Here is a 13,241-nt window from a genome sequence, read left to right on the forward strand (position 1 = left end):
CCTAGATATATATATAGATATATATCTTCATTTTTGCGATCGCTCGCTCGCTTGACGCTCACAAAGTCCCCCCCTCCACCAACACAAATATGTACAAAGACAAGTGCGCACACGCGCGCGTGTGCGTGCGTGTGCTTTTGCTTATTTCATATAAAATTTGCATACAGATTCACATGGTGACACTGTCTCTGTCCCTGTCTCCTTATATATACACACATACAGATACACACACAGACCCAGCGAGAACTAAAAGAAATACATACACACATATATATACATATATATATATATATATATATATATATATATATATATATATATATATATATATATATATATATATATATATATATATATATATATATATATATATATATATATATATATATATGTTTCTATCTAAATTTAGGTTTCTATCTGTTTCTATCTATCTGTAGTTCGGTTGGGGAGGTAAAAGATGTAAGGAGAGGGATGGGCTCCACCTTCTAATACCGTGCCCTGGACAGAGTGGATAACAACACACCGCAAAGGGTTTTAAAAGCCATTCTTACCACTGTCAAACTTGGTCTAAAACAGAGGAAGTTGATGTTGTTTAACAGAAGATAGGATTTTAAAATGCCAGTGGACGTCGGACACGCCACCAACAGAATCCTCTGTAGCAAAATGGACCATTGTTTTGAGTATCGCCAATCCCCGGTCATTCCACAAGTTTTAACAGACATCAGGTTCAGGTTCAAGTTCGGACATGAACCTAATCCTCTGGACCTGGACCGTACCCGTACCTGAATTTTCTGTACCTGTGTCCACCCCTACCCACTGCCCCTTCGGGACCAAAAGAATCAAAAAAGCTATGGTACTACCTTTACCTTCTAATGTTTCCCGGTGACACAGAGCTCGTGACATAGCTGTACGGTCCAGCGGCGCTGATCCACGTGTCGCCCCAGGCCGGTATGTCATGTCTGGCTGGAATCTGTACATATACATTTGTAAACATGCGTACCACAACATGGCAATGTTTTCTTTGGAATCGATGCTGTCCATGCATATGTGACCAGTTACTCCTATTTTCCCTTGTTTGTTTTGTCAATTGAAGAGTCTGTTTATTTCGTTGTTGTTGCTATTTGTTTGTTCATAGGTTTGTGGTTGATTGGTTGTTAAAAATCGATTCTAGCTCATTTTTAACCTGGAAACAGTCTCTACCCCATTTGACCCACCACCGGGACTGGAAGTCCTTTGAACATCGGCCGATCTCTAAAACTCGCGCGATGGTCGAGAAAACACTCAAATGACAGGGGTCTTTGTTAAGCGAGTATCTCCCTTATACCCCTGTCACATCTGGCGAAAATCGATCGGACGACGATTATTATTGTGCGGCAATCCCCCGAGCCTCGCTTATAATCATAACTTTATTGCACAACAATTGTACAAGGTACAAAGTATGGCTGATATGTGACAGGGACGGTTTTCAGGTGAAAAATACGAGCAACCCTCTGTCGATCTTAAATGTGGCCGATCTTCCATCTATGCGCCCGAAGATCGTGGATAATGTGACAGGGTGACGTTGGCGACGTCGCTGTCACAGAGCGAGTTTACAGAGCGCTCAGCAAACTTTATCGATAAAAACGGACATTTTTGCGCTTTGTGGGCTTAAGTGTCTTTTTAGTAATACTTGTTTAATATTCCCATCATGAAGTCAATGGTAACACAAAATCAATTTTTATTCATAGTTTATTCAGAAAAACAACCAGCATCGCAGTCAGTAAAAAAACAAACTGAATATCACTGATTTTACAACTTGTACATGGTGAATACAGAAATATATGTCTATACATTAATAAACAATTACGAATACATGACGCAGAAACATCGAAAACAAAATGTTCGTAATGCTTTACAGAGAACACTGAAGTAAGGACAGTAACGCCATACACACTAAGTAACACTACGAGGATTCATTGTACAGGCGTATGGCCTGGTGCAGAAATGACCTTCTCAGTCTCTGTGTCCCGGCAGCTGGCACAGTAAGTGCAGTGCCGTTTCTAAGAGTCCTCCCAGTGACCGTAGTCCTGGCTGGCGGCACCAGGTCATGGAGGGGGTGACCCTCGTCCAGCATGTCCCTCAGTAGCTTCACTGCCGCAACCTCTCGCCGTTCTTTCAGCGTCGGCAGAGGAGGCACCTCTCGTCTTCCCCCCAGTGAGACGATACGGAGTGCTCTCCGTTGTACTCTTTCAATTTGGCGGCATCGCTGTGTTCAATTTTGAACGCAGCGATGCCGCCAACGTTCCGAAACCCAGTGTGATCTTGTCTTCACTTCTGAGAAAGCTTAGTGATAGCTGTTGTTATGTCCTAAAAACATGCAGAATAAACAAACTCCGCCGGAAAAAAATTACGGCTTCGGGGCCCGGCCTGGGCTACACCGGAACCACGACGGGCACCTGCCCAATTGTGACCGAAGCATAGACCGGGTGGACCTTCAGGATAAAAATGAGAAAAATCTTGAAATTTCGCCGTCCTTCAATAAATTTTGCGGAAGGTACAGATGACTATTAAGTGGTCTTACCGAAGGACAGAACAAGTGAAGAGTGAAGAAACCTTAGATAAGAATAGAGGATTTTTTCACACTTGAAAGGAAGCTAAAATGACTCAAGATTTGGAGAAGGGGTACATTATTCGTCACGCAATCTTGGTAACCGAACTGTTCATAATGGAACAAAGTGGTAAAGCTGGAGCTTTTCTAGAATGGTTCAATAATCCACGCTTCTTACGCTGGTGTTACCACTTAAACCCCAAGGGAGTAAAGTATTGTTTTGAAATCTCTCTCTCTCTCTTTCTCTCTCTCTGTCTCTCTCTCTGTCTCTCTCTCTGTCCCTCTCTGTCTGTCCGTGTGGATATGCGTGAATGTATGTGTGGGTATTCGTGTGTGTTTATCTTAAAAGTTTATGTATGTATAAATGCCTATCTATATACATACTATATATATGATATATAAATTTGTATATGTATTTTCATGTGCTTTAAGACAAACGAGGATAATGTGCCACTGCCTTCAAGTTATTTCAACTGTACTACATGTGAACAGGGCACGGACAGAAGGCAATCACATAGCCGTTTGAGGCTGTTAGGGCAGTGAGCTGTAATCCGCTGTGTCTCGGCCACGGTACTGTCAGGAGCCCGATACACGGCTGCCTTTTACCTCCCCAACCGAAGTCAGCTGCTTATGTTTTAACCTAGGGGAGTGATGAAGATCAAAATCTTATTTCTCAAGGGGACAGGATAGGTAACATGACAGGATTCGAACCTAAATTCTGAGCTGGACACTCCGTTACGCCACACCAACCGACGGCATGCACGATTAACAGTATGGTCTCAGCCTTTTCTGGGGGAGGGGGCGGTAGGGGGCAAACGTGATGCGAAGTCAATGCGGCCTTATAATTGTCTAACCTGTGACTCATGATAAGTAGGCTAACTTTTAACGTACTAGATCAAAGGTCAAACGACAATTATTGTGACCTGCGGGCTATGCCGACAACACCTGCTGAAATCTCTCAAAATTCTAGGATTTCCAAACTCAACAATTTCTTGGTTTTGAACTTCACGCATAGACCGAACGTACGGTATAAATAGGGCTGGCATTTAAGTACGTATTGCTTAAAACATTCCTCAAAAGTTTAGCTACAGTCTTTTTGCGTCTTGTCCATCAAGATAAGAATCTACCAGCCAGTTATAATTAAGTTTTGACTGATTGATACTTCGACCATTCCTTTTAAGATTGGGGCCATAGGTCACATTTCTGGATGCTATCTAATGAATTGACGCGTGGAGGCCCCTGTCACATACAAGCTACCATGTATATATTTTGTGCGTTGGAAAACGCTGTCGGGGATATTTGTTGTTAAGACTCGGGCGCGTTTAAAATGTAAGGTCATAGTTCTGTTTTTCGCATATCTGTCATACGATAAACTAGGACGACGCTGCGATAGACTTACGCGATCCATACGATTGGGTGTGATATTCACACCACAAAACAGCAGAATTTGTGCAACATATTACAAATTATACAGGTATTTACCCTACGTTTACCGTCGCAGACTTGTTGTGTACCTGTCGTGTGACTGGTGTGACAGAAGGTATAACGCGCGTTCCGGTTGGTCACTTCGGTGAGCCTCAGGGCGGAGTGATTCACGGAACAAAAACTTTAAGTAAACAGTCATTTCATGTTCTCACATAAACATTTTGTGTCACGGACCCTGACTCACCTGTTAAAAAATGTTTGTCCTCATGATGTTACTCATGTAGCGTCTTGTGGCACAACTGCAAGGTGTTTGGCCCATACATGATCCAGTGGTCCTGGGTTCAAATCCTTTGGTATTGTACTAGTGCTCGGGTAAAGGCACGACTTTCCCCACTTCTCTCATGAAGTGAGTACGTTTACCTAGCTTCAGTTAGGGACGTTAAATGGAGGAGGAGAGCCCCGTAAAAGAATCCACCACACTTATTGAGTAAGATCTAGAGTAAGGGTCTTTCCCGGAGTGAGTTCATCAAGTCCTACATTCCGTACCTAGTACCGAGATCACCTAAACGCCGAATGGCAGCCTTTCCAGACCCTTGCGATTTATTCCTGCTAAATGTAAGCTTCTTTTAATTCAGCTCCCGGCTGTGAAAAGAAAGTAGTCAGCCACTAATAACAAAACTAAAACCTGAAGACATAAAAAGACATCACACAAGAGTGACCTACTGTGTAATAAATGAAATATTATTAAAACAACAATAAGGTCAGAGTATTACCACACATTCTTTTCAGTTGAAAGACCTTTTGTGCCCACTGTGAGATTCTTTATATCTTTGTAGGCTCAACATGTTCCTAATGATGTCGCCACTTAAGCCCCCTTCACACGAGAGCAAGAATGAGCCGGAATGCCGTCAGAGTAAAAATTCTTTTCTATTCCGGGGAATTCGTAGTGTATTCTAGAAATTCTTACTGCATTCCTGATATTTGTGCCCGTTCTTTTGGCTGGCCCGAAAGTTTTTAACATGCTAAAAAACTTTCGAGGTGCTTTTGAAGTGGAGATATATTGAACGGAATTCAAAGTGTATTCTAAGTGTATTTTAAGTATTCTAACTGCAATCTGACCGCATTTTACGGCATTCCAACATCATTCGAAACATTTTTATCTCATTCGATGGAGAACCAAAACGACAAGCCACTTCGAATCCTGCCAAAATGTGGCCAAAAGAATATCTGGAATGCAGTGAGAATGTCGATCTAGAATACACGAATTTCATGGAATAGAAAAGACTTTTCATTCTGACGGCATTTTGGCTCATTCCTTCTCGTGTGAAGGAGATGTAAGATCCATTTGGAATTCCCACCCGAATGGCCCTGAATGTGCACGAATTTGCAAATACGTCATTCCGGCTGGTTCTGCTTGATTCCTCCTAATTCGGTTTCAGTGTGAAGGCCCTATTAATGAATAAATGGAATACTTTTATTGTACATTCATACCTCGATGGGCTAGGTACTGGTCATTGATAGTATGACGTAACAGACATATACAGAAAGGCAAAACAATAAGATGCAATTTAACAATTTGAAAGGTGCTAAGCTAACATGATGTCAGCATCCTCTCGCTTCTTTGTACAAGTGTATATATAGGAACAGATACTTTTTGATATACAGGGTTTATCTTGGCGCATCAAAAATAGAAACTTATATCCGTTGCATTAAGATGTTTAAAGTACGGGAGCTCTTTTAAGATATAGTTATAAAGCATAATTCGTTAATGTACATTGAAATTGTAGCGACAATCTGAACTTTTCTTCCCCCAGAAACTGTTTTACGTGGCGATGTCTGTGTTCTCCATGTTGGCGACCATCACCTGCGCAGTCTGCAGTCTGGTCGGCTTCTTCAGAGGGAAGGAGGTGGAATATGAGGTACGTCTAATTAACAAGCTAGTTTAATTACATATACCCACACTTAGGATTTGGTCCCAATTGCTCCCGCTCCCGCAGGGGATGTAGCCCCGGCCTGGCGCCGAATCTGCAAATTTGCGACGGTGGACTAATGGGCACACCCCACGGTGTACCTCACGGATAGGTTGAGGCGTCTATTTGTTACCGGGTCCAAGGCAGATTCTAACTCCAACTTAAAATGAACACGGGGCCCGGCCGTGCTCACAGATATCCGGGAGCTGCAGGGTGTCCCACCTGGTCACGTAGGGGCCACGTCCGAAAGTGCAAATAAAAAAAAAAGTAAACTGCCCGGAAGGCCTTTTTTTCAATTGGGACCGTAGTCTTAGTGTGTAACCAATGTTTATTTGTCTTTCTTATCTATTTCTACGTTCTTGTACCAGGGCAAGCTCCAAAATGACGTTAAAAACAACAGATCCTGATTAGTAGCATACGATATACGCCCTATTGTCACTGAAAATCTCCGGACCAACTAGCCCCTTCCAACCCGTGTCTTTTGATACTGCAGAAGTTTTAACAGGTCATATGCCAACGGACAGAAAACGGGTCATAAGATTAAGAAGATTACAATCCTACCAAAACCTCTGTGTTATTCTCTATAAATGCGAAAGGATGTAGATTGAAACAGATAAACTATACAGTTTTTTCTAGCTGTTTGATTGCATTACATGGACGCCGTCGAAGACTCTCAGAAATGTCAGACCTTTGAACCATATCGACATGCGTCGTAAAATTGCATAATCATACTCAGTCAGCTTTTGTCTCATTTGACGCGTCTAAATTCAAAAGCTTACTAATTTATGAACATGTTACGAGCTAGCGTTAGCTGTAGGTAAGGTCAAACAGAGGTGGAGCATTAGACACAAGAATGTCAAGGATGTTCCTACTATAGGGGTGTGTACCCAGTACCATTTGATGCGTCTAAAGTCACTAATTTATGAACATTTTACGAGCTAGTGTTAGCTGTAGGTAGGGTTAAACAGAGGTTAACAGGCTAGACTGGGCAGCCAAGCATTAGATACAAGAATGTCAAGGATGTTCCTACTACATATAGGGATGTGTACCCAGTACCGGCGCAGTACTGCGAAAATGATAGGTGCAGGTAGAAAATACTAGAATATCAATGTATCGATACTGTACATGACTACACTGAAGTTTATAGCGCTTCGAATGAATTTTTAAACAAAAATGTGTTATTCCTTAAAAAAATAAGAAGTTCTTTAAAAAACTACATTGTATGGTCGATGAAAACAACCTTTTTTAATTTACTATCATTTCGACAGTATGCGTCCTCCACATAGGGTGTATGAAACCTACACAAATATCATCTGGCCATTGTTGTACATATGTGTCCGTCATCTTTGAAGACCACAGGTTACTTTTCCAAATACTACAGGTACAGGTACTAGAAAAGGTCCTGCATAGTAACACCTGGCTGTTACCTGTACCTAAAACCTCTGTACCTAAACAAAAGAGTGGTACTACAACGGAGAGAAAAGAAAGTAAATTCTAAGCTTGGTTGAAAGTAGAATACTAATAGTTGGATGGGGCCTGCCAGATATACAAGACGACTGGATGGGTATGACTTCAACAAAGGGTTAAAGTTAGCCCCTGATAGGCCTATGTCACATTTCCAACCGGGGCCCGGTCGGGCAGCTTTCGGGAACGAAAAGTCTGATACGAAACTCACCAATTCAAACTACTGAAGACGTTAAGAGAATAGTCGTGAGCATTATTTGTGTATATCTTTACGTATACCTTTGTATTTTCTGTTTCTACAAACAGCCCAGCCGGGGCACGGTTTGAAAATGTGACGTTAGCCCAAGCAAGAAAAGGAAGAATTCAGATCTTCGTAAAAAAATTTTTCTGAGTTTTCTGAATGTGTTAACGCCACAGGCCTTGTCTTTACGGATGATAATTTGTTTGTTTTGTCGCCCTGTGTATATGGCACAATAATGTGTGAGGACTAACAGTGAGTCAGCTATTACAGAACGGACCACAATAATGAATGGAGGGGCACACCCCGGTGTCCGATGAGGAGGGTAGGGGTACGCCCCGGGCCCCCAGACCTCACGCAACTTGAGGTCAATGACCTAACTGGTGCTGAGTCATGATAGAGATTAATTATAGGTTAAAGCGGTGTCACCTTGGCGTCGTGTTGACATAATGGTTAGGATGTTTCGCTCAGAAATCAAAATTCCTGGGTTTGAATCCTCCTGACATGCCTCTTACTTTTCACAGTCCAGGTGTACAGATCGACTTTGGTTAGGTAAAAGGTGGTGGAAGGAGAGGGATGGGCCCTAGGCACAGTGGATAACAACTCACTACTCCTACCACATAAAGTCTATCGTGCACCTTTTTCTAGTGTCAGAAATCAGGCAAATAGCTCAGCCCGGGTTCAAAGGGACATTTTCGGCAGTAATACGTTACCCCAGTGTTCCCCAGTGTTATAAGTTAAATACTGCGTAATACGTAAAAGTATGACGTAGAAGACAACAAAATGCACAAAACGTCAGAAAATTCGTTATTTATCTTTGCAAGGACGTTATATCAGATCTTTGCAATTTGTTCAGTGATCTTTCGAACCCCAAAGTGCCGCACCGGTGCCCAAAGTGCATTTAGATACCACCTTAAGGGATCGGACTATGTTCTCAAATCACCAAACCTAGTACAACGTAACAAGGTAGTTTTGTAGGCTAAATTCTCTGCCTATCTGTTTTGAAATTTGGTAATTTTATGGTGTTCAGCTAATTCGTCTGAAGATCGTTGACAGTGTGACGTCCCTTTCTGCAAACCATATAAGAAACAAACAAGCAACCCCGTATAAAATCCACCGGCGCGCGCCGATGAGCTGTGCGGGCGGGTTACACTTCTAGTACCGTAGAGATAACGACGAGCTCCCGATGGCATGGTTACCAGCCTATCTGCGTACTGTAGGGCGGAACTAGTTGGACAGGTTTGGTGACAAATCACACACCTTCATGACACCTGGTTACTCCATGCCGCGTTAGTGTGATAACGTATGTTTGAGCACGTGTCTGTCTTTAGACGTTACATCACACGCGTATCGGGCAAATACTTCTCCCAACTTACCTGTCACTAGATACTCCTGTGAATATCCCGATCTTATCAACTTGACGGGTAGGAATGTATTCAACACCGGTCAATCTATATTAGTGACTCAGCGAGGACGCTATCTAGATAGCCAAAACTTTTACAAGCAAGTAGAAGTATCACACTAACTCCATGGGCCAGAATGAATGATGAACGGTTCAAAAATGTATTTTCTTTCAAAACATATTGAAACGGTTTTACATATAACAAAATTCATATAACAAAATGTTGAAATGTGGTATTTCGAATATGATGCCTTGAATTATCGTAGAGACTTCGAAATTCAAATTGATAGTACGGATACCACCAAGGACTTCTCCTTGGTACCACTTAACTTACGGAAAATACAAACTGCGCCAGGTGTTAGTCGATTTTGGACGAAATATGTCAACAACATGCATTATGTAAAAAAATGTCTAAGCAAAAAGCGAACATAGCAACTATGAGGTAGCCAAGCTAAGAAAGCTTTTTAAAGACATGGGAAGTACTAGAGATTTATCAACCTAGAGTTGATGTACACATGTATTAGAAATTAGCCGTTTCCTAAACAACGCTAGATGTGCAAGGGTAGGTGTAACAGGTTGTTCTTTAGAATATAACCAGCTGCTGCCGCGCAACCTGCACCTGCTGCATAGTTAAGCCCGCAGGGGCCTTTTAGTGCGTCCTTGATTACCATGAGTGAAAATGGGTGTCAACCAATCAAAGGTTGAAAAATGCCATATATCATCCACACAGACAATACAGAAACGGCACCTCTGTCCATGATAAGGATTCGGCCTGTTTCCGGTCGCCATTTTGTTATGTCACTTCCAAGCGTTCTTTGTTTAGCACATACTGATGTGACGCTATGGATGACATCCTGCGAGCACCACAAAACAAAACTGACGCGAGCGTGCCAAGAAGAAAATACATTAATTGTGAAATTTAAGTGATCAGGAACTAAAAGAAGAGCAAATGACCAAGCAAATAGACGCGGTATATCAAATGATATATTTTTCTTTCACATGTTTTTTTTTTTTTGACAATTTGTGGCAACTTTTTTTTCTCATTTTTGTTGTACTATGTACATCGTGGGTGCAAAACTTTTTTGGAAAGCGATCAAATATTTGTGGGTGCGCGGATGTCGTTTCTACAAGACTTTTTTCTTCCCGCGTCATCACTAAACTCTACACAGCCTACAAGACGAAATATATTCATTCTTTTTTAAACAAAGGCACTTTTTTCTTACCCCTCTCTCTATTCACGTTCAGTGAAATGTACTACATCTCCTTCTAAGAAGTAGAAGAGGGATTGTGATTGCCACAAGTTTGCAATCATAATTAGTAGGATGCGGGTCTCTTTAGTTGTATTTAGTCAACATAATATATGTAATCACTCCGACTGTGTAGCGACTTAATTCGTAACTGCATTGTACTGTTTACAACGACGTCTGATAGATGAGTATGGTTGGACTCACCTAACCATAGCGCATGTAACCATTATTGAATAAATGGTCTGTCGTTGATTTCCCTTTACTTTAACACTCATGAATATCATTTGTGACGTGTGCCTATGATATTAACTTTCAAGAAATAACGAATTTTATGATTGTGTAGCAAAATGCATTGCGGGTATCATGTGAAGGTCTCTGAGGTATAACAAAACACTTGGACATTGTTACGAAAATCGAGAAAATGGTCCACCAGCTTGTCACCATTACCTTTTACACATTACCCACAAAGCATACCGCTGCGCATTCGCAATTAGAATCGTGAACTTCCATGTCGTTTTCCATCATTCCAGCACGTTTATCTCGAACGGCGTATCAGCGGTGGAGCCATGGCGCTGTTCCTGGCCACAGAGGCCGTAGCGTTCCTGAACGCCACGGGGGCCTTCGTGTGCGCCCTGCTGGTGACGCTGGACGTGTGCGTGTCCGTCCCGCCTCAAGGCGAGGGGGACCCCGAGGAGCGGCGCCAGTTCACCCGCTCATCTAGCGAGAGATCCTCCACCGAGATGACTCCGGTAGGTGACACAGGCCGACAAGTACAAAACTACTGTGGCCTAGATGTACACATGACGACAGGCCGACAAGTACAAAACTACTGTGGCCTAGATGTACACATGACCACAGGCCGACGAGTACAAAACTACTGTGGCCTAGATGTACACATGACGACGTTTGAAGTTGCCATTCGATTCTGATATTCTGTTTTTGGAAATGTTTATACTAAATTTAGTACGTGAAAAAAATATATGTTTGAACGTAACTGCAAAGGAGTAAACTGCTAAATAAGGTAAAGATATCAAAGTAACTCCGGAAGGTGACCCAAACAGACAGGTATAGAAGCTACTGTGGCGTAGATGTACACATGATAACATTTTAGGTTGTCATTCGATTCTGATGTTCTGTTTTTGGAAATGTGTATACTAGCATGTGTGAAAAATGCTTGAACGGAACTGCAAAGTAAGCTGATGGTATCAAAGTAACTCCGGAAGGTGACACAAACAGAGAAGTAATGAAGCTACTGTGGCCTAAACTTACTCATGGCAAAATTCGAAGATGCCGTTCGATTCAATTTTGTTTTAAAAATTTGGGTACGTGTGAGAAAATGTTTGAGCGGAACTGCAAAGTAGGCAACTGCGAAGTAGGCTAATGGTATCAAAGTAACTCCAGAAGGTGACCCAAACAGACAAGAACATATTGAAACTACTGTGGCAAGTACACACGGCAAAATGTGAAGTAGTCATTCGATTTAATTATTCTGGTTTCTTTTAACCAAAATATACGTGTGAGAAAATGTATTGATTTGCAAAGGAGGCAGCTGCCAAGTAAGCTAATAGTATCAAGGTTATAAACCAAACTACGTATCTGACATAAACACTTCTCCCCACAGCGAGTGGTTCAGGCTAGGTTCCAGGCGGTACCGACTCTTCGCCGCTCCAACAATGGTGCCTTCACCCTCCAGGGGGCGTACCGCGTCTGCCGTCTTCCGGGCAACCAGCTCGCACTCATGCCTGAAGGTAATGACAGCCACGTGATTGTTACGTAACGCAAGGTCCGCCATGTTTGTGGGTTAAAACACTGAGGGGAACGTAGCGCGTCTGCCGTCTCCCTGGCAACCAGCTCGCACTCATGCCTGAAGGTAAGGGTAGCCACGTGGTCGTGACGTAATGCAGGGTCCGCCATGTTGGTGGGTTAAAACACTGAAGGGAGCGTAGCGCGTCTGCCGTCTCCAGGGTAACCAGCCGTGTCCGCTATGTTGATGGATAAAACTTTAGGACAAGAGACATGAAAATATGTTACGTGAGTTAGCGAATCAACAACTAGCACAAAAGGAAACGTTTTTTCACAGGGGTATAATACAAAGAAAACTGTGCTCTTTTTCCCCATGCAGAGTCCTACCTACCAGCAGAACTAGCCGAGTACGAGATGATGCCGTCTCCCTGGAGTTATCCTCCTCGCCGCGGGGAGGCGCCCCCGTCCTACCACTCCCGGCAGGACTACTACGAGAACGGCACGGACTCCGCGTCCGTGAGAACGCCGCTCAGACGCTCCAACGCACCGTCAGAAATCGACGTCGACCTTTAGACGCCTTGATTGACGTAGCCTTAACAGAATTCTCCGACTGGACAACAAAGTGACCATGAGAAAAGAGCGTCACCCCTTTCAACGATGTCAACAATAGTGCTAAAGAGTCTGTAATTCGTTTCTGCATTTTCTCTGCTTCTAATCGGTTAGATGACTTTATATAGTTAAAACCATATACAGCCGTTTTCTATGATTACAAATAAAAAATTGTGGTAGATATTAAAACCTTTTGATATTTGGGTAGATACTAGCCGATTTCTGATTGGTCAAGAATTCGTGAAAACAAATTAGCTAGCGCGCGATTGGTTAAGAATGACACACAGCTGGAAAGTTGTGCAGCTAGCTGACTTCTTATTGGTCAAGCAAACCTCTTCATAGGATAGCTGACTCCTGATTGGTTAGCAGTGTATGATGTCAAACTCATTCCGTATACACCTGTTTACTTGTTTTATATAATTTGCCTTCACAAAAGAAGAAACTCTTCGGCGACAGCAATGCAATTTTGCAATTTTTAAAATCTATGTGCTATGTTTCAATGCAGAGTTTAATATAAAGGTACATTTCGTTTTCTTGAAGTATTATTTGGTATTTA

At 42.4% G+C, this 13,241-nt stretch overlaps 1 protein-coding gene across 1 annotated transcript in view; it reads left to right on the top strand.

Annotated features, from left to right (window-relative positions):
• The window catches only part of LOC118419630, an 18,154-nt gene extending 4,915 nt beyond the window's left edge, over window positions 1-13,239 (top strand). The window contains exons 3-6 of the mRNA XM_035826106.1: window positions 5,827-5,931; window positions 10,864-11,082; window positions 11,955-12,081; window positions 12,456-13,239. Coding sequence (XP_035681999.1) covers window positions 5,827-5,931; window positions 10,864-11,082; window positions 11,955-12,081; window positions 12,456-12,649 — 645 coding nt within the window. The 3' untranslated portion in view covers window positions 12,650-13,239. The remainder of the gene's footprint in view (window positions 1-5,826; window positions 5,932-10,863; window positions 11,083-11,954; window positions 12,082-12,455) is intronic.
• The last annotated feature ends 2 nt before the right edge of the window (window positions 13,240-13,241 follow it).

This window comes from Branchiostoma floridae, chromosome 7 (genome assembly GCF_000003815.2).
Source record: "Branchiostoma floridae strain S238N-H82 chromosome 7, Bfl_VNyyK, whole genome shotgun sequence".
Lineage (NCBI taxonomy): Eukaryota > Metazoa > Chordata > Leptocardii > Amphioxiformes > Branchiostomatidae > Branchiostoma > Branchiostoma floridae.